This window comes from Aquarana catesbeiana, linkage group LG04, assembly GCF_042186555.1.
Source record: "Aquarana catesbeiana isolate 2022-GZ linkage group LG04, ASM4218655v1, whole genome shotgun sequence".
Classification (NCBI taxonomy): Eukaryota; Metazoa; Chordata; class Amphibia; order Anura; family Ranidae; genus Aquarana; species Aquarana catesbeiana.
Window position 1 is genome coordinate 216,708,124 of NC_133327.1, and position 27,082 is coordinate 216,735,205.

General features: G+C 39.0%; 1 protein-coding gene and 1 pseudogene across 1 annotated transcript in view; one reads left to right on the forward strand and one right to left on the reverse strand.

The window, feature by feature from the left end:
• The window catches only part of LOC141141219 (transient receptor potential cation channel subfamily V member 5-like), a 100,952-nt pseudogene extending 96,182 nt beyond the window's left edge, over window positions 1-4,770 (reverse strand).
• Window positions 4,771-10,698: 5,928 nt separating this feature from the next.
• LOC141141465 (uncharacterized) overlaps window positions 10,699-27,082 on the forward strand; it is a 63,031-nt gene continuing 46,647 nt past the window's right edge. The window contains exons 1-2 of the mRNA XM_073629092.1: window positions 10,699-10,863; window positions 21,369-21,519. Coding sequence (XP_073485193.1) covers window positions 10,853-10,863; window positions 21,369-21,519 — 162 coding nt within the window. The 5' untranslated portion in view covers window positions 10,699-10,852. The remainder of the gene's footprint in view (window positions 10,864-21,368; window positions 21,520-27,082) is intronic.

The window sequence follows — 27,082 nt, forward strand, 5'->3', positions numbered from 1 at the left end:
CGACCTGTGAAATTCCATGGTAGGAATGGCAACTTATTGTCAGTAGCTAGCTATACACTGTGTGCACATGGTAGCTGTAAGGGAATGGGATGGGGAGGAGGAGCTCTTAGTGCTGTGCTCATTATGTACCATGCGGGATAGGAGACTGCCGACAAACTTCAGGAGCAGAGGAGGGCTTGGAAGGGGGGAGCCCCCCCCCAGTACCACTCTAGATCGGGGCATGATCTTACCACTGCTGTGCTCAGTGTTGGAGGGTTATCTACTGCTCTTAACCATGCTGCCCTCAGCTGACATAACTTCCGGTATTGATTTCCGGTATCGGAAGCATTTTCGCGAGTACCGATTCTCGCGAAAATGCCTAGTGTTGGCACCAATACCGCTATCGGTGCAACCCTTCTCAACAGCAAACAATATGTTTGGTGGAAATCCAACACAGCTCACTATCCATATAACATCATTCTTACAGTAATGCATGGAGGTGGTAATATCCTGTTATGGGGGTGTTTCTCTGCAGCAGGGACTGGAGCACTTGTCAGGATAGAAGGAAAAATGGATGGGGCAAAATACCATTAAATTCTTGAGGAAAAGCGGCTGCCCTCTGCCAGAAAGATGTCAATGCGAAGAAGGTTTACCTTCCAACATGACAATGACCCAAAGCACACAACAAAAATGACCACACAGTGGTTGAAGGAGAAAAAGGTGAATGTCCTTGCATGACGTAGTCAGAGCCCAGATATACACCCCACTGAAAATCCGTGTAAGGCTACTTTCACACTGAGGCACTTTACAGGTGCTATAGCACTAAAAATAGCACCTGTAAAGCACCTCTCCTGTCACTCCAGTGTGAAAGCCCAAGTGCTTTCACACTGGAGCGGTGCGCTGGCAGGATGGTAAAAAAAGTCCTGCAAGCAGCATCTTTGACATGCTCATTGAAATCAATGGGCAGCGGCGCTTTGCCTGCACTTTTAACCGTCTTTCAGCCGTTAGTGGGGGTTAAAAGCACCTTGCTAGCAGCCAAAAAGCGCCACTAAAACGACAGTAAAGCACCGCTAAAAATAGCAGCACTTTAACGCTGATACCACAGCACCTCAGTGCCAAAGTGCCCTTAGGCTACTTTGACACTGAGGCGCTTTACAGGCGATATAGCGCTAATTATAGCGCCTGTAAATTGCCTCTCCTGTCATTACAGTGTAAAAGTCCGAGTATTTTCACACTGGAGTGGTGCGCTGGCAGGACGCTTAAAAAAGTCCTGCAAGCAGCATCTTTGAGGCTCTTTAGGAGCGGTGTATACATTGCCCCTAAAGCAACCCTGCCCATTGAAATCTTTTAACCCTTTTTCAGCTGCTAGCGGGGGTTAAAAGCGCCTGCAAAGTGCCGAACAGCGAAGCTAAAATGACGGTAAAGCACAGCTAAAAATAGCGGCGCTTTACCACTGATGCTGCAGCGCCTCAGTGTGAAAGTGTCCTAACTATTTGAAAACTGCAGTCCACAAATGGTCACCATCCAATTTAACTGAACTTGAGCAGTTCTGCAAAGAAGAGTGGGCAAATATTGCAAAGTCAACATGTGCAAAGTAAGTTGAGACATATCCCAACAGACTAAAGGCTGTAATTAAAGCAAAAGGTGGTTCAATAAAATACTGATACAAGGTGGGGGGGGGGATCATTTTTCCAACTCTGGTTCTGTTTTTGATTTTTTTTCTGACATATTGATGTTATATCTTTTACTTGCATGTTATAGGTTGCACTAGTGAATATAGCTGGATAAAACAAAAACGGTGTCTCTTCATTTCAGGCTGCAAAGCAACAAAATGTGCTTATTTTAAAGGGGGGCAATTCTTTTCAATACCCACTGTAGGTGCATGCAGCACGCCTCTCCCTTCTTTCTCCACAGTCCTATGCACAATTGCTTGAGGTGGTCATTCATGTTTAGAGATGTGCTGGCTAGCAAAGATGCCTGAGGGTATCAGACTTGTAGTGGTATCTATGACCAGATTTACAAAGACCCCTGTTCACAAAAACATATGTAAACACAGCAACAATGTTTAAAGATATAGATTTCTTGCGATTGGAGGCTAGAGATGCTGCAGCTGGAGTATACTGTGGATAGTATACTATAGTTTATAGAATCGTAAAGCTATGAACTAAAACAATGTTCTAAACTCATTAAAGTAAGTTAAAGTATATGTAAAACTAATCACTGAAATCTCATATAAGATCAGCAGCGGCTCACAGCAGGGGTTGGCGCATCTCCATTCACCGTTTCAGGTCCGATTTCAGCCCGAATTTTTAGATGAATTTGGACCTTAAACGGACCAAAAGATGCACAGAACTCCTGTGCAATTCGCACCAGAGCCGCTGCCAGGATTTGTGAACCGGCTCCATAGAGAGCCGTCACAATCTCCTGCTATGCAAATTGGATGCGAAGAAACCCGCATCCAGTTCACACTGGTGTGAACCCGGCCTTAAACATAGAAAACCTGGTGACTAGGAAATACACATTTGCTGCAATTCATTGTAAGTAATTAGGCATCTGTTGCCATAAGTGTAGCTTGCTGATTTGTAAAATATATTTATGCTATTTGTATAATACTACTAGATAAACTTTAGATTGTAAGAGATGTCAGCCAAGCGCAGGAATAAATCTCCAAGATGGATTCATGTTGGTAACTAAGCTGGGGCATTCTGCATGGCTGAACAAATGTCTGGTTTATTTAATAGTACATCAAAAAACAACCAGCAGTATTCTAGCATACCTTTCAGAAGTTGATTAATATTCTCTCCAATTAGTCTTTTCAGAGGTTTCATGTCATTTTCCTTTGCTGCTTTGAAAAAAAGATTTTCTTTTGTGCCAATTAAAAATAACATTGTTTTCATCATTGTTGCAAGCACAAATACAGATACTTCACAGTCTTTACCGTCATCTATTTTGGAGCATGAATCAGAATTCTTGTGAATGAAGTCTGCTTCTTTCACGTAAGCAAGTTGAAGGAAGCTCTGATCAGCCCACACAATGTCTGCATAGGTGACAGGCTTTGAGTTCTTCTTATGTTATGAACTCTGCCATAGTGGCAGGCAGTCTAACTAACTACCAATATACTAAAAATGGTGCTGAGATACAAGAATAGTAAATTAAAGAATGCAAAGTAGGCCTGTCTTGAAAATGAAATTGCAAGAAACCTGTTTCCCAACAAAAAAGAGCATAAATACTGACCACGCTCATGCCTCCAATCATTCTATTAAGGAGGAATTGAGGGCATTGGCTAGGAAATGGAAACTTCTAGAGGAGCCAATCTCTTGATCCCTAGCAAAACTATGTCCTGTAATGACATAGAGGACAGTGGGAGGAACCACTGAACACAATGAGGGTCAGGAAAATGACATTTTGGGGAGTGTTGGTTATTTACAAGACTTAGGCAGACATTTGAGTCCTACGACAGAAAAAAGCACTGGAAACCCATGTGGAAGCTGAGAAGAACGGGCCCGGGCTGATACTGTCTCCAGTATCACTTGTATACTTGGCGGTCATTTCCTGCAGGCAGTGGTAAACATAAATATTTGCTCTCTTGTTTTACAAGGAACAGGATTTTTACAACTTAATTTTCACAAAAGGGTTACTTTAAATCTTTAAAGTTACTATTGTTGCACCTCAGGAATGATCAAAGCACTTGATAGGAAAACTGACTGCCACTACTGTGAACTTCAGAGCATAGGTTTTCTTTAAAAATAATTTTTATATGGAAAACAAACACAAAAATAAGCAATTCACCACCAGTACATCTTATTTTCATGACATTATGCATGATAATGTGGATTTTGTTTTCCAACAAAACCTTCAATGCTATCCTTGTCCACAGTGACATGGTGATCATCAATGTTTTGTTGATATAAAAAAAAAACGTGACCACATTTGTGCATAATCACATAGCTTTTGTTTATCAACAAAGCCATTGATGATCAACAGGTCACCAAGCATGTGTGATTACCTATGGTCTCCTTCATAGGAAGGAGTGAGCTACAGGAGGACTTCTAAATTGCAAGGTCATTATCAAATGTACAAAGCTCTAAAATATGTCCAATCAATCATATTCACCACAAATTAATTTGATGGGTCTTCAATTACCACATACCATACAAGATTAAAGCCAAAAAGGCCCAAGGCAAGGGATAAGCTTTGGGCGCACTCTCACCATTTAACAATTCAAATGGCCATTTGTTGTATAAGGATTATTTACAGACATTGGAAAATACAATTTCCAATGTGCCTACTCATAACCTGGCAGGCTGAAACTTGTAGTTTCACAAAGACTGGACTATTAGTATATGTTGGGCAAGTATATTACACAATATATACTTAGCCTTGATTGCTGTGACTTCATGGATGAAGAGTAAAAAACATTTTCTGCATATTTATCATTTATTGTCTTTTAATCAAGGCCCTCTACCTATTTTTTTATTTTCCTTTCAACCCCTCTACCCATCTTGTTTCTTTCCTTCTCTCTCATTTTTTCCTTCCTGCTATAACTCTGTGCCTGTTTAGCTTGATTCAGCTAATTTCTCCAGGTCTCTGTTTTTTATTCCTCCCTAGCTGTTAAATCTCCCTACATGTGCTTTCTTTCTTTTTATGTTCCGTTTATTTATACAGTTTGATTTCAATGTGGCGTTAGATCACTAGGTCAATAGGCTATCTGTGCTCACCCACTGGCTTGCATCCTATCAGACCTTCCATATTGTTGATAAGTGTTTCACCAGCAGCATATGGTTCACCCATGGCCCCATATCCCCAAAATTATTATCAATATTACATAGGATTTGAATCGCTCCAACAATGTTCACAGCACTTTACAAAGGGAAACAGTACAGTTACGATACAATTCATCACAAGAGGTTTGAAATATTTGCAAAAGGGCCACCTCATTCACCTTGTCTATACTGCTAAGGTCTGCCCTATTAGACAACAGGTGCATCCTCTGGATGGGTGGGTTCACAACTTTTCCCTGCTGCATTGCCTCCTGATGTGAGATATGTGTAGTAAAAAGATATTTCCTAATTCTTAGATACCCCTGACTAAAGGCACATGGGTTGATTTAACTAAGGCAAATGAGCTGTTCACTTTGCAAGGGAAGTTACACTTTGCAAGGGAATTTTCCCCATACCTTAGTGAATGTGGTGAAGTTTCATATTGTATAGAATACTCAATCATGTGCATGGAAAAAAAACAAAAAACATTTTTTTTTTGCACATGACTGAAGTCAGTAGCGTTTCCCCACATTCACTGAGCTCTGGGGAAAATGCCCATGCAAAGTGCAACTTTCCTTGCAAAGTGAACAGCCTATTTGTTTTAGTAAATCAGTCCCATGGCGGTTTGTATTTGAAAGCCCATTATGCTGAAATGTAAAACCCACAAATTGAGAAAAATTTGATGACATTTATTAATGACATTTTGCACACAACTATGACCTTCAAACTTTCTGAAGAAAGAACTGTATTTTGAAAAGCTGAGAAAACTTTTCCTAAGGTATTGTTTACCTATGTAGATGGTGTTGCATATGGTGCATTTTCAAACAATCATGCATGTTTGAGATTTGAAACACATATGTGCAGTTCGTTAAATTCCCTGACAACACATCAGAAAATAAATCACATGTTTAAAACACTTTTTTTTTAACACAAATGCATTTTTAAAAACAAGGAAGAAATATGGGAAAAACATGGATCATCACCAATAGGAATCACTGTTTTATCTCATACATCAGTACAAATGCAGGGTCATGAGCTGCATAAAGGAGATCAAACCCGCCATCTGAGTAATGTGGGCATGTTGTTGTTATATACAATTGGAGCTATTTTATCCATAGTAATCCCAATCTCCATTAAATACAATTTTATTTCTATTATATAAAACCCAATTTAGTACAAATAAATTGCATATTTGCATGCAGGCTTTAATGCTCAACATATACAGGAGATGGACACTTGAATGGCATCTTGTAATTTCACATTTGTTATTAATGCTAAAGCCTATACTATTTTTACAGAACTCAGAAGTGCATAATTGAAACTATCATATAGGCATACCTATAAGCATTTATTGTACTGATACTTACAGAAACACATTGTAAATTTAAGACCCTTTGCACAAATTTTCCTGGTTGTACATGGTTATTATACTTTTCCAAAAGCCATATTGCGGAAAGTGTTTAGGAATGAATTCCTTCCCATCGCTTTCTATTATCGACTAAAAAGATATGCTTTCTCTGACTTAAAACCATTGGCATGCCCTAAGGGAATGCTTTATGTGTCAACTAGCTACATATCCTACAGCCTTCCTGCAAGGAATGTACAGAAAACAGATACATAGTGTACGGGACATTTGCCCCTGTGCATTCAACTATATGTTGACTTTCAAGTAGTTAACAAAATAAAGTGCTTCAACTGTTTTCTGGTTGGTGGACATGGAGCCCCAGGGCATCAGCAAGCAGCTGAATGTCATTCTACAGACATGAATGGCAGCTCAGTGTCCTTTATCAGAGTTATTTGAACTTAATTGGTGTTTGAATTGACAAATGCAAACATCACATGGGGTCCAATAAATTATTCCTAATCTTTCATCTACATCTCACTGGCTGTAGGTAATTCATGACCCGGTCCTCTCATTCATTTGCACATCAACATATTAACAACTGTTTACCATGATTTACAAAAAAAATATTTTTCAGAAATAATACAATAAATATACTGGCATAGTATTATACCATCATATAATATTTTCAATTAATCACTTGAAAAATTGTCACTTTTCAAGTGGCTTACCTCACTTGTTTTGGAATTGATGGATTTGGGACCAAAACAAAGTATTATACCTATGGCTAGGGACCATATACAACACAATATCAAATAATATAGTTTGTCTGGAGTTTGTATTATTAATTTTAATGGTAAATTATTAAATAGTGGCTGCGATAGTCTTCATTTTTCGGGCTAAAAGGATTTTTAGTAGTTTTTAGTAAGTACAGAAAATAACTAGTGATCTTGCCAGAAATACAAGAGTCGCAATCTTTGAGATGACCTGGAAGCAAAAACATTGTTATCTCTCCTGTGTAAACCACTAATACCATCAACACTTGTGTAATAAAGATAAACTTAGGAAGACATAATTAAAGTCCAGCCTGTGTAACAACCATGGCCTGTCCATAGATACAATAAAGGAGTGAGCATAGTCACCAAGGACAGGATGTGTGTTATCTGCAAGATTACCAAATAAAAATAAAGAAAGAAAAACTAATGCAGCCACTACATATAAAGACTGGTATACTGCATATTACATTTTGATTTTGGGTGCACATAAGCTTTAATAGATAATTTTAACTCATGATTTTATCCTATGATCCTACAGAAAGTGTTAGTAAAAGTTGAGGATTTAAATGGAAGTATATAGTATAGTAACCATAACAGACAATGGGGTTCATTTACTGAAGGAAAATAGACTGAATACTTTGCATGGGAAGTTGCACTTGCACTTTCCCCAGAGCTTAGTGAATGAGGTTAAGCTTTGGTGACTGTCATCGTTTAATCATATGTAAGAAAAAATACTGTGTTTTTTTTAATTTCCTTACATGGGATTGGCTATTATTCGCAAAATGAAATTTCCCCACATTCACCAAGCTCTGGGGATAATTCCAACTTTCCTTATAAAGTGAACAGCCTATTTACCTTTAGTAAATTAACCCCCATGCCTTAAGTCAAAGTTAGCTAATAATTAGTAAATACCTTCTTACTACGTACATCTCACATACTGTATATAAGCCAAAGTTGTCATGAGACGTATACAGAATTGAATAGCAAAAGGCAGTAACAGCTAAACATCTTCAGAAGGCACAGCACAGTAACAGGATACAGGCATACCCCACTTTTAAGTACACAATGGGGTTTATTTACTAAAGCTGGAAAGTGCGAAATCAGGCTCACTTCTGCATAGAAACCAATGAGCTTCTAACTCCAGCTTGTTCAATTAAGCTTTGGTAATAAAACCTGGAAGCTCATTGGTTTCTATGCAGAAGTGAGCCTGATTTTGCACTTTCCAGCTTTAGTAAATAAACCCCATTGTGTACTTAAAAGTGGAGTATGCCTGTATATCCAGGGGCTGTGAACCCACTTGTCCAGAGGGTGCACTTGGTGTCTAATAGGGCAGGTAATAGCAGTACAGTAAAGCAGATGGTGTGGCTGAGGACACCCAAAGGTCCCCTCCTGGTTGCATTTCTAAATTGTAAATAAAATAGCTGCTGTGGCCAACTAAACCAATGTCAAGCAGTCCATGTTATTATTTTAAGGGTTGTTATTAAGGCCGAAGTTGACAAATCATTTAGTCAAGAGATGATGGTCAACCAGGGAGACAGAATGAAAGAAGACAGAGAAATATAGAGGGATTTAGAGAGATAGATAGTTAGATAGATAGAAAGATAGATAGATAGATAGATAGATAGATAGATAGATAGATAGATAGATAGATAGATAGTTTGAAAGATAAGTAAATATAAGTATTATTATTATTATTATACACAATTTATATAGCGCCAACAGTTTACACAGAGCTTTAAAATGTAGAGGGGGGGACAGCACAGTTACAGTACAGTTCAATACAGAAGGGACAGGAGGGCTTATTAAGTAAGCTTATTGTTTGATATGTAGAAAACCTACCATAGAGTACATAGATATTCATGGCTTTAATATACCACTGTAAGACCTGCAGATCATTTTAGCTGTTTCAAGTGGAAATACAGCGCTGTCTGAAATGTAAAATATAAAAATAACCGCTAGGTCCAGCTGCAGCTTAAACGTGAGAGACACACAATACATATATTTCAGAGGAAAAAGCCGCGCATCATGAGACCCTATAAAATATGATAGCTACTCATATGTATTAAATATCCCTAATGGATAAGGGACAATTTTACTCCCAATCCACGTGTCAATTCATAAATCTGAGTAGAAGAATGATATACCACATGCATCACAATGTTGTAAATAAATGCAGTTAAAATCATCTACCTGACATGATCAAAGAAATGTCCCTGGGAGAGTTCATATCAACAAGGATTCTCTAGAGAAATATTGATGTTGAACACAAGGAAACACCGCAAAAAAGGTGATTAGTGATAGAAAGATTCCTCCACCCGGGAAATGACTGCCTCTTACCAGCTACACTGATCTCTTTTTTAAGGAGATCACATCCGCTTTGAGCTTATAACCCAGCCAAGGTCTCTGTTGTTGTCCACCAAATGGCACCTCTCCTCCTCATATATCACCCCTGGGTATCTCACGGTCATCAGTTGGCCATATTAAAAAGAAAAGCTTGCATAGTGTAAAACTGTAACCATTTAATTGTTTCATAAAAAGATTGCACTTACAAAGTGTTGCGAAGGTTGTAGGGAGGTTGACGAAAACTGACGTCACCAATATAACACGAAGTCCCGGAAGCAACGGGCGATCATCCGAGAACCGGCCGGCTCGAGATATTTTTTATATGCTACAACCTTCTGAACACTTTGTAAGTGCAATCTTTTTTATGAAACAATTAAATGGTTACAGTTTTACACTATGTAAGCTTTTCTTTTTATTATGGCCAACTGATAACCATGAGATACCCAGGGGTGATATAAGAGGAGGAGAGGTGCCATCTGGTGGACAACAACAGAGACCTTGGCTGGGTTATAAGCTCAAAGCAGACGTGATCTCCTTAAAAAAGAGATCAGTATAGCTGGTAAGAGGCAGTCATTTCCCAGGTGGAGGAATCTTTCTATCACTAATCACCTTTTCTGCTGTGTTTCCTTGTTTTTAATCACAAATTAACAAAGGAAAGACTTTTTTCAATAATGTGAATACCTCGTGATCAACATCAATATTTCTCTAGAGAATCCTTGTTGATATGAACTCTCCCAGGGACATTTCTTTGATCATGTCACGTAGATGATTTTAACTGCATTTATTTACAACATTGTGATGCATGTGGTATATCATTCTTCTACTCAGATTTATGAATTGACACGTGGATTGGGAGTAAAATTGTCCCTTATCCATTAGGGATATTTAATACATATGAGTAGCTATCATATTTTATAGGGTCTCATGATGCGCTGCTTTTTCCTCTGAAAGATCATCTTAGCTAGCAACTCATTTTTCATTTCAATATCCTCCTATATTGAATTGTCTTTGTCTTCTGTACCATTGCTATACAAACTTTACAATCAAAGTGATTAACCATGGAAAATTTTAGACAATTTAAGTAGTGCAATCTACCAAAAATCTTTGCTGTAACCAAAGTTGACATAATAACATAAGAGCAAGACCGGGGTCTAGCAATGACATAGTCTTGTTTAGAAGAGGTGTGTGAAAATCTGTGTTACAATGTGGAGGAATCAAGGGCAATGGCTATAGGTGGTTGTTCATCTGAAATACTCTAGTTTAGTCTAGTTTTTTTTATTCTATTTTGTAATAGGTAAGTTTTTCCCTTTATCACATTTCAGAGAGCTTTTTATCTTGCCTTATTATGTTTTGCCATTTACAAGCATCTTTCATTTTCAACCAAAATAAAGTAGCCAATTGATGGCATTGTATTGAAAAGATGAGCTCTTCAATAAGGAGTCATATGGAAACCTGGGCAGCGGAAGTGACGGTGTGTTACTAGGTAACAGATAGTGTTCCTGGAGAAACTAGATCCATGGAGCCATCCTAAATATTCCACAGAAACTGCACAATGCCGGAAGCTGGGGATCTGCAAAGGTGAAGACAAAGACCCTCCACAAATGAATGCTACATTTCTAGACACACAGTCAGGGGACTGACCACATGAAGTCATGTCAGAAAGGTAAGAGTTACAGACAAACTATTGCAGCTTGCGTGTCTGCTGTCCTTTCGGAGGACAACTGAAAGACAGTCTACTGTTACAGGATTAAGTGTCTTTTTCAAAAGTGCACAGAGACCTGAACAGCTGATAGAGACTGAAATTAGCTTAAAAACAGCTTTTTTGTAACTGAATGTTCCATCTAATTAAATTAAACTTTAGAAGCCGGCTTATTTGGGTATATTTCTTATATGAGCACTTTTAAATGAGTTTGGCAATGGATTGAAATCATTTCTTGAAGACATGTGCCATTTAAAAGACCTCAGAATTATGTTTCTTTATTGTACAGCTAAATCTATTTTGTGCTGGCTGGCCTTGGGTGCAGCATTATCCCTTAATAACCACTAATTGCACTCCACAATGTAAAAATACAATGTTATCATTTTGAGCTATGCAATTCCATTACATCTAGTTCTGAATGGCCTTGAAATAATGTGACATTAAATGTGTATAATAAAATTGGCATTATGGATAATTTTATACCAAATGGACATCAGTGCTATACATTGGGGTCTAATTGTAAAATTTCCAAATGCAATCATAATCACTTGTTGCAAAGTGCACAGTAACATATTGCAGTGAGAGTATTTTTTCACATAATTCGCTGTATTGCTTCTGAAAGCCAGCATTTTGCTTTAAAATGCTGTATAATGTAAATTTTAAGCTATCTAAAAACGAATTACGTTTCTCTGTCACCGGTTTACTTTTACGCTATAATCTTAGGATCGCATCATTTGCATAGGTTAGTAGACCTTCACTTTAAAAGAGGACACTTATGAAAAATGCATGTTGCAGTGCTGCATGGAGACTGCTGTATTCCCACAGTATATGTATTTTATTTTGGAGAGTAAAGTATATTACTAGATTATGGCACAGGGCTAAATCATAATAACTATGAAAATTAAAGCTGCAATAAAAGTAGCATCTGCGGTTTTTAGGTCAGGCATTTTCCGGCACATAAGATGTAAATTGAAGTACAGAAATATCAAGCTGATTCTGTATTGTTACTGTAGACATGGATTTTGTGTTTTAGCTAGGGATTTGAGGAAACACATTAGAGTACAAACACACTTGCAAAATCTGTTTCCTACTACACTACAAATAGAGAAATTCACCTGCAGTCTTTTTGAATAAAGACTGCAAAATGTACCACATTCCTTTGTTCAGGAACAGTGACTGCACCCAAAATAAGTCTGGATGCACCTATGTTGTGACAGTCTCTTGGGACAAATATAGTCCACATAGACTTCAAGAATCTCATAGGGGTGGATGTCTTCTTTAAACAAAAGTAGAAATATCCTTACTGGACATCCTCTTCCAGCAGGACCTGTGTGTCTTCCATGCCATTGATCTGCAATTACAGTTCACGGCTGCAGCATGACCTACTGGCGAGATCTGGTACTACAATACTTCATGAATGTGTCCCAATAAATAATTTCCTTGTTCTTAGTAATGCTGTGCACTTCATAATTATATGCATGTAATGCACAGCCCACGCTTTTAGGGCAGATAATACTATACCGTATATATGCAAAATTATACACTGTGTCATCTGTTTCATTGCGTACAATTTTTTTAAAAGTTTATACTTTTTTAAACTTATGTTTTATAACTGTTTTAGTATTTTTATAAAAACCTTAATTTTTCAAATCTGCCTCTAACTGAAGTGCTCTATAACAAAGAGGCAGACAAGAAGGGGTGAAGGGAGATAAGTCACTGCTCTGACCCTGAGTTGTGTATGTAAATCGAGCTCTGTAAACAGAAAGTCTAAGAAAAGCATAGAAAGATGTGAAAAGGAGCCTGGAGCTCCACCTGCTGGCTGCATATGAAAACATAAAAAATTTGTATACAATATTTCTTATTTTCTTCTGTATCCTCTTTTATTCTCCACTTTAAGGGTTTATAGATTTTTACCATCTAAGAGAAGTAGTAAAGGCAGACTTGATCCATATTCAGCTATATATTTTACTGCTAATTTATTAATTTGTGTGGCTATACACAAGGATAGAGCAATCTAAATATAATTGTATGCAGCCAAATTCCCAAGTCTTCTTCAAAAGGATTTTTTACCTGAAAACATTACAAATTATTAGTGTTCTCATAGTATTTTGGCACATTTATATGACAATGGTACATTAAGGTCCCATACACAACTAATGGAAGAGTTTGCCCTCAACCCTAAATGGTTTTACCAATATCTCCAACTCAGGTATACTATCCAAGCCCAGTCCAACTTGGCTTCTGTCTTCCCCCATGTCTATCATTGACACTATCCACCCCCAATAAGAGATTGATCTCAGATACCTAGCTTGCACTGCTAAACTGCTTTATTTTAAAAATGTCCTCTGTTATGTAAAACTTGATGGGAGAGGGATATGGGCCTCATTTCTGGTAATTTTTTGGGAAAATGTCCTGCAGTCCCTTCAGACGGTGTCTTTATCCATTTCCACATGCTCACACAAATATTTATTTTGCACAGGGTCTACAGAACCTCCTAATTTCTGTACAATATAGGTGTGAGAGATGATCTGTGTTGTGCCAGGTGTGGTCCCTCTCCAGGATCCCTTATCCATCTTTTGTGGCACTGTCCCAAATTGAGGAGATATTGGGCCAAGGTAGTAGGGATTCTTAATGGCCTCCTAGGGATTAACCTCTCGGCTGCCCCCTTATCTGTTTGCTCGGGTATATTGATTCATCCTCAATTGACCAAAATTTTGTGCTTACAGTTTCTGGAGCATTTTTCATAGCTCACAGACTAATTGTACTTAAATGGATCTCGCCTCGACTGCCCACTCTTTCTGAATGGATAACAGATCTTAATAAGTATATTTGTTATGAAAAGAACACTTACTATCTTAGTAAATCCATGCGAAAGCTTAATGACATTAGGTCCCAATGGATAGAATATATGTGCCCTACTCTTTTTTTTGGTTTGGAAGTGCCTTTCTGGGTTTTTAAGCTGATCCTATCTGGTTGTAATCTGTAATACCGAAGCATAATTATGTCTAATGTACCAGAAGTCTTTTGTGGATACTGTTTGTTTCTTTTGTCCGGAGATATATATATATATATATTATATATATAAACTGTCTAAATAAAATCAGATTTAAAAAAAAAAGGTTCTTAAGCTATATTTTACCCCAGCGTGCATATATTTTTAAGTGTAACCCACTGTCGCTATTGCTACCATATGTACTCAAGCAGGGGCATTGCTAGGTCCACAAAAGATCTGGGGCTAGAGCCCATAGCAGCGAAGTAAAGAGAGTCATACGCTTAGGTGGGCATACACATGTATATAATATACGTGTATTTGTGTGTGTGTATATATATATATATATATATATATATATATATATATACACATATATATATATTATTACATAAGGGACCCCAAAGCCCCCCTCATTACATCAGGGTCACCAGAGAGCTTGTCATGTCACCTGCCACCAGATGCGGATTGTGTATACAGAGAGGCTGGGTATATACAGAGAGGGTGGGTGTATACAGAGATGCTGGTATATACAGAGAGGCTGGGTATACAGAGAGGCTGGGTATATACAGAGAGACTGGTATATACAGAGAGGCTGGGTATACAGAGAGGCTGGGTATATACAGAGAGGCTGGGTATACAGAAGATAAGCTGGGTATATACAGATAGGCTGGTATATACAGAGAGTCTGGTTATACAGAAGATAGGCTGGATATACAGAAGATAGGCTGGGTATATACAGAGAGGCTGGGTCTGCACTTACCAGCTTAGGAGAGATTCATGTGAGAAAGTTCCTCCCGCCTCTATGATATGGGTGGAGCAAGGGAGGAGAGTGACTCTCACACTGATCTCCTGGCTCTTGCTGTGTCACTGAAGCACGAAGTGCAGACTCAGTGAGAGTGCCGCGGCTGTGCGGGAAGCGCTGTGTTCGGCAGCCTTCGACTCTCTCACAGTAGGGCCGACCCTGGACTCGGGGCTATGGGTCCCAGATTTGGGGCTCCAGCCTCAATAGCCACCCCTTAACAATGCCACTTAAACTCAAAACAAGACATCTCAAAATAGATTTGTATGTATATAATGCACTAGATCCTCCTTAGTTCTCTTAAATGAGCCTCTAAACAGTAGGGTCTCAATGTTATTGTAGGTGGAATGCACATCATATTATTTGCACATGCATGTCATTTGTGTCTAAAAGCAACCTTAGTATTTATGCCATATAAGTTGTTAGGGGATGGTCTGTCTTTTACTGTCATTTACTTATCTCTTTCATTCAGATTCCTCTCCTTGCTCCTGTACAGGGAATATTACATTTAGTTGGAAAAGTGTGATTGTCTGCCACTGTCTCAGCTTCTTAAGTGTCGTCAGGACTAAAAAAAAAAGTGTCACTTTGTACTTATGGCATGGGTCCTCTGGGAATAGCGCCTCCTCTCTATAAGTTCTGTGCTTCATTATTGTTATATAGTGCTGTAATCAATCTCCATTTCCATTCATTCAACAATCACCTTTAGGCAGAAGTTTCTTTATTATCAAACCCTTGGCTCCACAAGCACCATTCAGTAGTTTCACTTTGGGGGCAATCTAGTTCGGCCTTTATCTCTCTCCCAATGTGGTGCTGGCAGTACTGTTTTTTCAAGGGAAGAAGCAGAATTCATGTTTTGCTGAGAGGGAACTTATTTGGGTACTGCAGGCTCCAAACTACAACCTACATTTTATGAATGGGCTGTTAAATACATGCTGCAGTGTGTGTAACCTAGTGGAGTATAACAGAAAGAGGGCATCCAAAATCTGCTCTCCATTTAAATCAACCCCTTAGTGCTTTGTGCCTTTCTGATTTATAATACTGTAAAGCCGCGTACACGTGATCGGAATTTCCGATGGGAAATGTTCGATGTGAGCCTGTTGTCGGAAAGTCCGACCGTGTGTATGCTCCATCGAACATTTGCTGTCAGAATTTCTGCAAAACTTGTTGTCGGCAATTCCGATCGGGTGTACACAAGTCCCTCGCACAAAAGTTCACGCATGCTCTGAATCAAGCAGAAGGAGCCCCACTGGTTATTGAACTACGTCTTGTACGTCACCGCGTTCCCACGTTCTAAATTTTGGGCCAACGTTTGTGTAAACGTGTGTATGCAAGACAAGTTTGAGCCAACATCCTTCGGAAAAAAATCCACGGTTTTGTTGTCGGAAAATCCGATCGTGTGTATGGGGCATAAGTCTCCCAGACATGATAGGTCTGATTTAAAAAATCAACTCTACATAGTCTTTAGTGAAACACTAATAATACTCTTTGCGACCAGCGACCATATGAACTTTGTCCAGGATTAATGTCACATAAAGCAACTATGAATAGTTTTTTGTCAAATCGTGCAAAATCACGATCTTTTTTGCCAAAAGTGATAGGAGCCCTTTTGATTCCAGTAAAATGTGTATTGATGATAGGTCCACTTTAAGCCAAAAAGTGTGAATTACACATCGTGTAAATAACTAATCTCACTGTGGATTTTTAAATTGTAGGTTTTAAGCATATTCAGCAATCATGATAGTTGGCTTATGTAAAAAGACAATTACTATGACAATTTGTTTTGGATAATTTTATGGGTAATTTAAAAATCATTATCACAATAAATAGCCCTTTCCCTAAGAAAACTGATTGGCTGCTTCTGTCTTGAGAAAATCCTTATTGAAGAAGAAAGTCATGTTAGAAGGGGCAAATGTGAATATCACTTTAATCTGGACAAAGCATTAAGATTGTGAAATGACCACCTTCTATGATGCTTATGATTAGGATATACAACAGAGTGAGGGCACAGTGACTTATCCTTTACAGCTGTTTAAAAGATTTCACTGGCTGTAAACACAATCATTAGACAGATTTCAGGGTTTTTTTTTTTTTTCAGGGGGATTAAACATTTCCAGCCATGCCTTGCTATCCCGCAGGAAACTAAAGCTGCTAATCCATCACAGCTAGGACACAGACATTTAAAAATAGACAGATAACAGCAATATGACATGCTGAGGTGTGCTGTGTGGCTTTGATCTGTTTTTAAGGCTTTCTAAGTAACTGCTGTGGGTGTCACTCCATAAAAATCAAAGATTGCTTTCTGTCCTTTAGTTTCACCTGCACCCAGCAGTCACATAATGGAAGATGATGTAGGATGTTCAAACCTCTTATGAGCCCTAGCAATTTGTTCTCCATTTTGATTGTGTATGGTTTTTGGGGTTCTACTGTTCATGGATTAAAAAAAAAAAAACATAACAAAACATGCACAGCAGAGCAAAAAACATAAATGGCAAGCAATTAGGTCACGTTTGAGCCACCCGATGAGAATTCTTTTGTATTCTTCCCTTCACTGGTTCTTTTATGTGTTCTTTAATCGGTAATATGGTATTTCATTCAATAATCCCTTTCAGAGACAACCTAGACAAAATTGATATAAACTGGATTAAGAATAAACCTTAAACCTGTGACTGTGTTATGTATTGCTGAAAATGTACAGTGCTGACTTACATTAAAGCTTAGTCATTTTTTTTTCTTAAGAATCAGCACAAGGGAGAGTACCTGAATTAAATAAGAAATGTCCCTTGTGCTGCTGGCTGGTCTCTTATGCAGGCCATAGACGGTGCTAAATTGTTTCCTGCAACCGCGGGTTGCAAAAAAGAAATTTGCACGATTCCCCCATCAACACAGACGGTGCTGATAGGGGAATCCCTCCTGTCAAGAAATTGTCTGCTCCCAGCAGGGGCAGGTGGGGGAAGCTGTCCCCGCCGGGAGAAGACAGTGATTATTGCTAGCGGCTATAGCAGCTGCTATCGATAATCGCAAGTGAATCCGGCAGGCTGGTTGTTTTCAAGTTGATTGATCAACTTGGTACATTCAGCCTGTCACGGTCACGTGTCTATAGCCTTAGTTAAAATCCAAAGTCCTCTACCCCCCCCCCAATACCCCGGCAGTGGTAATCTTCCAATGCTGTTGAGCGTTAATATAATTGTCCGAATCTATCACAGGCACTCATCAAAAGTATTGACAATGCCTGCCTTTCTGTCCCTTTCATTCATAGAAGCTGTACTATAGCTTCCATACATTAAAGTGGTTGTAAAGGCAGAAGGTTTTTTTTATCTTAATGCATTCTGTGCATTAAGATAAAAAGCCTCCTGTGTGCATCAGCCCCTCTAATACTTACTTAAGCCCCATCTAGACATCCATCCCCATCTGGCATCTCCATCTGGCTGAGACAGCAGCGAAGCGTCATTTGCTCTCACTGCTGTCAGTCAAGGTGAGCCAATGAGGAGAGAGAGGGGGCGGGACTGGGCATGGCTCCATGTCTGAATGAACACACAAAGCTGTGGCTCGGCTCAAGTGCCCCCATAGCAAGCTGCTTGCTGTGGGGGCATTGAACAGGTGAGAGGGGCCAGGAATGCTGGCGAGGGACCCAAAAAGAGGATGATCTGGGCTGCTCTGTGCAAAACCACTTCACAGAGCAGGTAAGTACACATGCTTGTTATTTTTACACAAAACAATTTGACTTTAGTATCACTTTAAATTAGATCTACAGTATGAATGGAGGACATGCTGCTAAATGAAAGGTCTGCCTCCTCAATTTATATATCAGTTCCTTGGCTCTAATAATCAGAAGATCACATCTACAAGGGTATAGGGAAGGGATGGGGGGACTTTGGATTTTAACTAAATCAGCAGCACAAAGGACACTTCTCTTTGAATGCAAGTACTGTCTCTTATGCCGCGTACACACGAGCGGACTTTACCGCAGACTTGGTCCGGCGGACCGGAGTCTGTCGGATAATTCGATCGTGTGTGGGCTCCAGCGGACTTTTTTTTCCCAAAAGTTTGACGGACCTAGAAATGAAACATGTTTCAAATCTTTCCGACAGACTCGAGTCCAGTTGAAAAGTCTGCTCGTCTGTGTGCTAGTCCGACGGACAAAAACCGACGCTAGGGCAGCTATTGGCTACGAACTTCCTTTTTTTAGTCGGTCGTACGTCATCACGTACGAATCCTTCAGACTTTGGTTGATCGTGTGTAGGCAAGTCCGTTCATTCGGAAAGTCAATTGAAAAGTCTGCCGGACCAATTCTGCCGTAAAGTCTGCTCGTGTGTACGCGGCATTATGCTGATTTTTTTTCTTTTAATTTTAACTAAATGTAGGCTGTAGACCAAAAGCATTTACTTGAACTTAGACTTTAGTGCGGATACTGTAAACAATTTTTCTTAAAATGACTATGGCATAATCATGAATGCTCTCTATTCTCTATGATTAAGCCCCGTTGGGCGGGGTGAAATGCATCAGAGGTGGGGCTCAGGAGGAGCTCATGGATGGGGCTGTTCATATTTCTCATCACCTGTTGAGCTAGCGGTGTGAGGCACCTTTAACCCCCTCATACTTCAATGCGTTCTGGATTAAGCATAAGACAGCCTGCACCCTTATATTGCTGTGAGACAAGGATTAACCAGAGCACCTTGAGTGCTATAAGTGGCATTTTAAAGGGCATTTGAGAGTACAGCATAGTATGATTACCTTTCACCACCTCTGCTGTCAAAATGCTCAATGTACAGCTTGGAAGAAAGAAGGGCAAAAATATATTCAGCACGGGCAGACATTGCTGAAAACACTTATAGGGTGTACACACGGTCGGACTTTGTTTGGACATTCCGACAACAAAATCCTAGGATTTTTTCCGACGGATGTTGGCTCAAACTTGTCTTGCATACACACGGTCACACAAAGTTGTCGGAAAATCCGATCGTTCTAAACGTGGTGACGTAAAACATGTACGTCGGGACTATAAACGGGGCAGTGGCCAATAGCTTTCATCTCTTTATTTATTCTGAGCATGCGTGGCACTTTGTCCGTCGGATTTGTGTACACACGATCGGAATTTCCGACAACGGATTTTGTTGTCGGAAAATTTTATCTCCTGCTCTCTAACTTTGTGTGTCGGAAAATCCGATGGAAAATGTCCGATGGAGCCCACACATGGTCGGAATTTCCGACAACACGCTCCGATCGGACATTTTCCATCGGAAAATCCGACCGTGTGTACGGGGCATTACAGCCATCAAGGTCAGGGCAGGCATTGTAACCTTCCAAATGGAATGTTCCCACAGAGATTGGCTGGTTAGTGGTGTTTTTGGATTTCCATAGTCATCAGATTGTTACGTATAATTGTCAAATATGTCTGGATAGGGCAGCTATCATGTCATGTCTATAGTCAGTTTAACTTTTGTAGGTAGATCTAAAAAGTACAAAAAGGATAGCAGATGCAGAGGTGTCTTACTACCAGTGAATGCAAAAGACACATGCACACAGTGGTGTGTACAAAGTATTTATTCTATTGAGAAGAGAGGTGCCAATAAAAGACAAGGACAAGTTCCCCCGATTTTTGCACTGAAGTAGGGGCCCTGTAAGCAGCCCAATAAATACAAGTGTTATAATTTGCATCACTTTTAACTAATAGGCTGTGTAGAAGCTAATATCAGCTAGATACCCAGTACCTTCTGGTATATAAAAGGCTCATTACATCTTGTCACATGTTTGAAATATTCTGCAACCGATTTGATCATTTTGGCCACTGGAAAGTGAGCAAACCTGTCACCGTGCCAGAGCTGTATCTGTTTGAGTCAGAAAGTAAGATCACCCAAAGTTGAGAACAGTTGTATCTTTTGCCACTTGCTCTCCTCAGTAGGACATTTAGCTACCCATGTTCACGCTATGGCTCTGGTAATTATGAATGAGAATCCATTGGGTTAATTAATTAGGACAATGTAAAATGCATTAAATTGATACTGTACAAAGGGCTTTCTTATGAGTTGAGCCCCATCATTCATACAGTATTTCTAATCTTCACTGCTATTATTTAACTGCCAGAATCTCAAGGAGCTGTAAAGGCATTTAACAGTAGAATGACAAGTGGAAGGTTTAAAGACAGAGAGACTAGGGTTATTCTTGACTTGGAAAGAACTTAAGATTCACAGTTGAGGTTCTGTGTACAAACTGGGCTTAGGGTCCTATGGGCTTCACAGGGACACATAAATTGATTGTTAAGATTTAAATGGATACATTGTTTTGGATTGAGCCAAACTGAGTCAACACACACAAGCTCATAGCAAAGGCTTTGCTTTGTTGTTTGTCCCTGGTTGCACTCGAAAGATCCAGTCACCTTCATTGCTGTCTTTCTTTAGGAGTATTTCAAAGCCGCTCAGAACAAGGCCCAAAGCCATAGGCAGAGGCTGTATATTCATGTGCAGTGACACCAAAAAAGATAAAGTCACTGCTTCATAGCTATCAGCCATTTCCATATTCAACAGCATTTTATAATCCAAACTAACTTTTAAGTAATGAGCTTCTGTGTATTAACAAAGGAATAACATCTGTTTGTGAAACAAATCAGTGTGGTAGGAATATAAGGCCAAATGAAGCACAGCTCGTGATTTCCATGCTCTGTTTAAAATATTATCTCTTTAGCTCCTCAGGTGTGAACACGAGCAGCAACAGCTTTTCTAAATCCTACTCATCACACTGCTCTGATCTCAGTGAAACTAACACACCTTTACCAATACTGTCAAGTAAAAGAAGAACTCTGCCGCAAAGCTGTGATTCTGGCATCTCATCTCCAGTGAGTACTTTGAATGATTCCTTTATTCTATAACAACTAAACATTTCACTGTTGCCTATACAGAGATAGGGGTATTACTGTAATTGTGACTGGGCATTGTATTGCTGGTACTGTTATCTCTACTGTTAATGGTTGGCAACTTATGAAGTTATCTTAATTTATATCTTTAATTCTACACGTCATTTTACATAGTTACATAGTAGGTGAGGTTGAAAAAAGACACTAGTCCATCAAGTCCAACCTATGTGTGTGATTATATGTCAGTATTACATTGTATATCCCTGTATGTTGCAGTCGTTCAGATGCTTATCTAATAGTTTTTTGAAACTATTGATGCACCCCGCTGAGACCACCGCCTGTGGAAGGGAATTCCACATCCTTGCCGCTCTTACAGTAAATAACCCTCTACGTAGTTTAATGTTAAACCTCTTTTCTTCTAATTTTAATGAGTGGCCACATGTCTTGTTAAACTCCCTTCGGCAAAAAAGTTTTATCCCTATTGTGGGGTCACCAGTATGGTATTTGTACATTGAAATCATATCCCCTCTCAAGCGTCTCTTCTCCAGAGAGAATAAGTTCAGTGCTCGCAACCTTTCCTCATAACTAATATCCTCCAGACCCTTTATTCGCTTAGTTGCCCTTCTATGTACTCGCTTCATTTCCAGTATATCCTTCCTGAGGACTAGTGCCCAGAACTGGACAGCATACTCTAGGTGCGGCCGGACCAGAGACTTGTAGAACAGGAGAATTATTGTTTTATCTCTGGAGTTGATCCCCTTTTTAATGCATGCCAATATTGTGTTTGCTTTGTTAGCAGCAGCTTGGTATTGCATTGCTGAGCCTATCATCTACTAGGGGTTCACCCCCCAGTGTATAGATTGCATTCATATTTTTGCCACCCAAATGCATTATTTTACATTTTTCTACATTAAACCTCATTTGACATGTAGTTGCCCACCCCATTCATTTGTTCAGATCTTTTTGCAAGGTTTCCACATCCTGCGGAGAAGTTATTGCCCTGCTTAGCTTAGTATCGCCCGCAAATACAGGGATTTTACCCCATCCTCCGGGTCGTTTATGAACAAAATAAATAGGATTGGTCCCAGCACAGAACCCTGGGGGACCCCACTACCCACCTCTGTTCATTCCGAGTACTCCCCATTTATCACCACCCACTGAACTCACCCTTGTAGCCAGTTTTCAATCCATGTACTCACCCCATGGTCCATGCCAACGGACCTTATTTTGTACAGTAAACATTTATGGGGAGCTGTGTCAAATGCTTTTGCAAAATCCGGATACACCACGTCTACGGGCCTTCCTTTATCTAGATGGCAACTCACCTCCTCATAGAAGGTTAATAGATTGGTTTGGCAAGAACGATTCTTTATGAATGCATGCTGATTACTGCTAATGATACCGTTCACGTTACTAAAATCTTGTATATAGTTCCTTATCATCCCCTCCAAGAGCTTGCATACTATTGATTTTAGGCCTGTAATTCCCAGGGATGTATTTTTGGCCCTTTTTAAATATTGGTGCTACATTGGCTTTTCTGCAATCAGCTGGTACTATTCACGTCAGTAGACTGTCAGTAAAAATTAGGAACAATGGTCTGGCAATTACTTGACTGAGTTCCCTAAGTACCCTTGGATGCAAGCCATCTAGTCCCGGTGATTTATTAATGTTAAGTTCCCCAAGTCTAATTTTAATTCTCTCCTCTGTTAACCATGGAGGTGCTTCCCGTGATGTGTCATAAGGATAAACACTGCAGTTTTGGTTACTGAAGCCCCCCGATTCCCTTGTGAAGCCTGAGGAGAAGAATAAATTCAATACCTTCGCCATCTCCACATCCTTTGTAACCAGATGTCCTTTCTCTTTCTTTATGGGGCCAATATGGTCTATCCTCCCTTTTTTACTGTTTACATCCTTAAAGAATTTCTTGGGATTTTTTTTGCTCTCCTCCGCTATGTGTCTTTCGTGTTCTATCTTAGCCGCCCTAATTGCACCCTTACATTTCTTGTTGCATTCTTTATAAAGTCTGAATGCTGATGATGATCCCTCAACCTTGTATTTTTTGAAGGCCTTCTCCTTTGCTTTTATATGCATTTTTACAATGGACTTAAGCCATCCAGGACTTTTGTTCGCTCTTTTAAATTTATTAGCCAATGGGATGCATTTGCTAATGCCCTTATTTAATATGCTCTTAAAGGAAACCCATCTCCCCTCTGTGTTCTTTGTTCCTAAGATCCCAATTCATGCCTTCTAACAAGGTTCATAGTTTAGGGAAGTTGGCTCTTTTGAAATTCAGTGTCTTTGTATTCCCCTTATGTTTGCTATTTGTGTGATTTATACTGAAGCCAATTGATCTGTGATCGCTGTTTCCTAAATTGCCCTATATTTCCACATCAGGTCAGTATTGTTGGTAATCAGTAGATCCAGTAATGCTTCATTTCTAGTTGGTGCGTCTACCATCTGAACCATGAAATTGTCCCGCAAGACATTTAAGAACTGGCGAGCCTTAGATGAATGCGTGGTTCCCTCTGCCCAGTCTATGTCTGGATAATTAAAATCCCCCATTATGATAACACTTCCCATCCTTGCTGCTAATCCAACTTGTGATAGGAGATCCGTCTCCCCCTCCTCCCTCAGGTTAGGGGGCCTATAGCATACTCCCAGTAATTTTTTCCCTTTAGCTTCATCCCTTTGAAGCTCTACCCATAAGGATTCAACCTCCTCCCTAGCTCCCTTAGTGATGTCATCTCTCACATTCACTTGTACATTATTCTTGCTATATAGGCATACCCCTGCCCCTTTTTTACCCTCTCTAGCCCTGCAATAAAGGGTATACCCTTGAATTGTTGCCAGCCAATCATGAGAGCTATTGAACCAGGTCTCTGAAATTCCCACAAAATCCAAATCCTCCTCGTACAACAGTATCTCTAGTTCACCCATCTTGTCCGCCAGGCTCCTGGCATTGGTGAACATGCCAAATAGTTTAGACCAGTCACATACTATGCTCTTATTGGGTGTTCCGAGATTGCAACTAGGACTTGTTACTATACTTACTTTGGGATTATGTGCTTTAGTCAACCTACCACTAATGAATACTAGAATTTCCTTCGCGCTAGTGGATGTGACAATTACTAATAACACGATAGTGTTGGTAAAAGTGGATAGAAATAACTAAAATTAAGATAAAATATTGCTGCAAAATAGAAGTGTTCACACAACCACTTAATAAAATAATAATAATATAGGAATTTCGCGCAATATTTACTAAAGTGATGTGAAAAGGGTGGGAAGGGCAGAAGTGATTAAGGTAATAATGACTGTGTTAATGTTGATAAAGATCTACGATCTCTATATAAAACATAAACACTGACTAACGATGGATTGCTGGTGCTGTGTTAAAGGTGCATCAGTGCAAATGGTAAAATAGCAAAACACTTAAAAGGTGACAGCTAGCTCCAATACCAAAAAATAAATTGATAAAATTAAATAAAGTGAATAAATATCAAAAATAGGTGTAACCGACTGTGAATAATTCATAAAGTGCAACCCATCTACAGGATAAATAAAAATAAATAATGACAAAAATTAATTGCAATTAATGCCAACATCATCCAAATATAGTGTCTTAAAATAATAGTGACAGCATTGTAGAATTGAGGAAAAACAGTTCATAAATTTATAAATAGGTGGCGCTGTTGTAGAGGTAGAAAAGTCCTTCTAATAGGATCTGTGTAAGCCTTTATGTGTAAATAAGTAGTTCCTTTAGTGGTGCCTCCTGGTTTAGTCTCTCAGAACTCTCACCTTAAAATAGTAGAAATGAAGCTATGGTAATATATCTTTTGAAATCTGGGAATCCTGTCTGGTAATTTCTCCTTTTTTGCTGCTCCGTTCTCCTTATTATCTCCTTAATTCCTCCGCTCCAGTGTAGCTCAGACCCAGGGGAAGAAGAGGCGGGGGGGAGGCGGGGGGGGGGGGGGGAGAAAAAGCACAGAAAAAAAAGGGGAGAGGGAGAGAGAAGAAAGGCTCCACTAGTGTATTATTGTTTTTAAGTAAAGGGAGATATTTATTTAATCTATGCTCTTACATTTACAAGCATAAAAATAGGCAGAGTAAAAACGTATGAGAAGCTTGGCGTTCTCAGCGCCCTCTCACTTGTGTAGACAGCTGTGTGCCGCTCCAGCCAATCCCTACGCGTTACGACACGTCACGTGTCTTCATCTGGGGAACCGGATTGGCTGTTGTCTGTGTCCTTATATGTAAAAGAATCCGGAAATGCTGAAACCGCCATTTTACTTATGGGTGTGTTGTTAAACTCGGCCGTCTGTATATTAAAACCGGAAGTGCTACAGCGGCCATTTTACTTATGGTTTTGCTTACAATGGACGGCGGTCATTTTTCTTTAGATTTACCGGAAGTTAGTTCGCCGCCATTTTGTTGTAGATAAATATGGCACTACTCTATGTGTTGGACTCCTATGTGAACGGTCATTGTTTTGGTGGGAATACACATAGATAGTCATTCTTATTTACGGCCAATAGGTAAAAGAAATAGCACCATAGAGGTCACACTAATAGTACATGACCTTAAAGGTGCACTTAGTGTTAATATATAATAAAATGTGTATATAATTATATATATAATTAACGATTCTGTTGAAAACCAAACTGCGGTATACATATGAAAACAGGTGAGAGTGCTCTGATACAGCAGTAAAGAGATACATTATACATAATAGAAATAATAATATAATAATAAAAACTTCTAATGTAATATTACTCCGATACCTTAATAAAATTAAAACTATTGGTCAACATTTCAACATATACAAGTCATTCAGATAAAAATTGCTAAATTGTAGTATAAATCGGTTATATTTGCCAATACCAAAAATAGTATAATTACACTAAATGGAATAGGATAAGCTCAATAAAACAATAAAATTTATTATGATATAAAATGAGATAAAAATTACTTACTAAAATAATAAAATATTAAAAATTATTCAAAAAACAATTTAAATCAAATTCCACGTTTAGGCCCCCAGGTACTAAGGTGCGTAAAGAATGAATCCACCTGGATTCTTTCCGGCTAATATCGCGGACTAAATGGCTACCTCTCCACATGGGTTTGTGTTTTTCAATTCCCCAAAATTGGAGATGTGTGGGGTCTCTATTGTGTACACAATAGAGACCCCACACATCTCCAATTTTGGGGAATTGAAAAACACAAACCCATGTGGAGAGGTAGCCATTTAGTCCGCGATATTAGCCGGAAAGAATCCAGGTGGATTCATTCTTTACGCACCTTAGTACCTGGGGGCCTAAACGTGGAATTTGATTTAAATTGTTTTTTGAATAATTTTTAATATTTTATTATTTTAGTAAGTAATTTTTATCTCATTTTATATCATAATAAATTTTATTGTTTTATTGAGCTTATCCTATTCCATTTAGTGTAATTATACTATTTTTGGTATTGGCAAATATAACCGATTTATACTACAATTTAGCAATTTTTATCTGAATGACTTGTATATGTTGAAATGTTG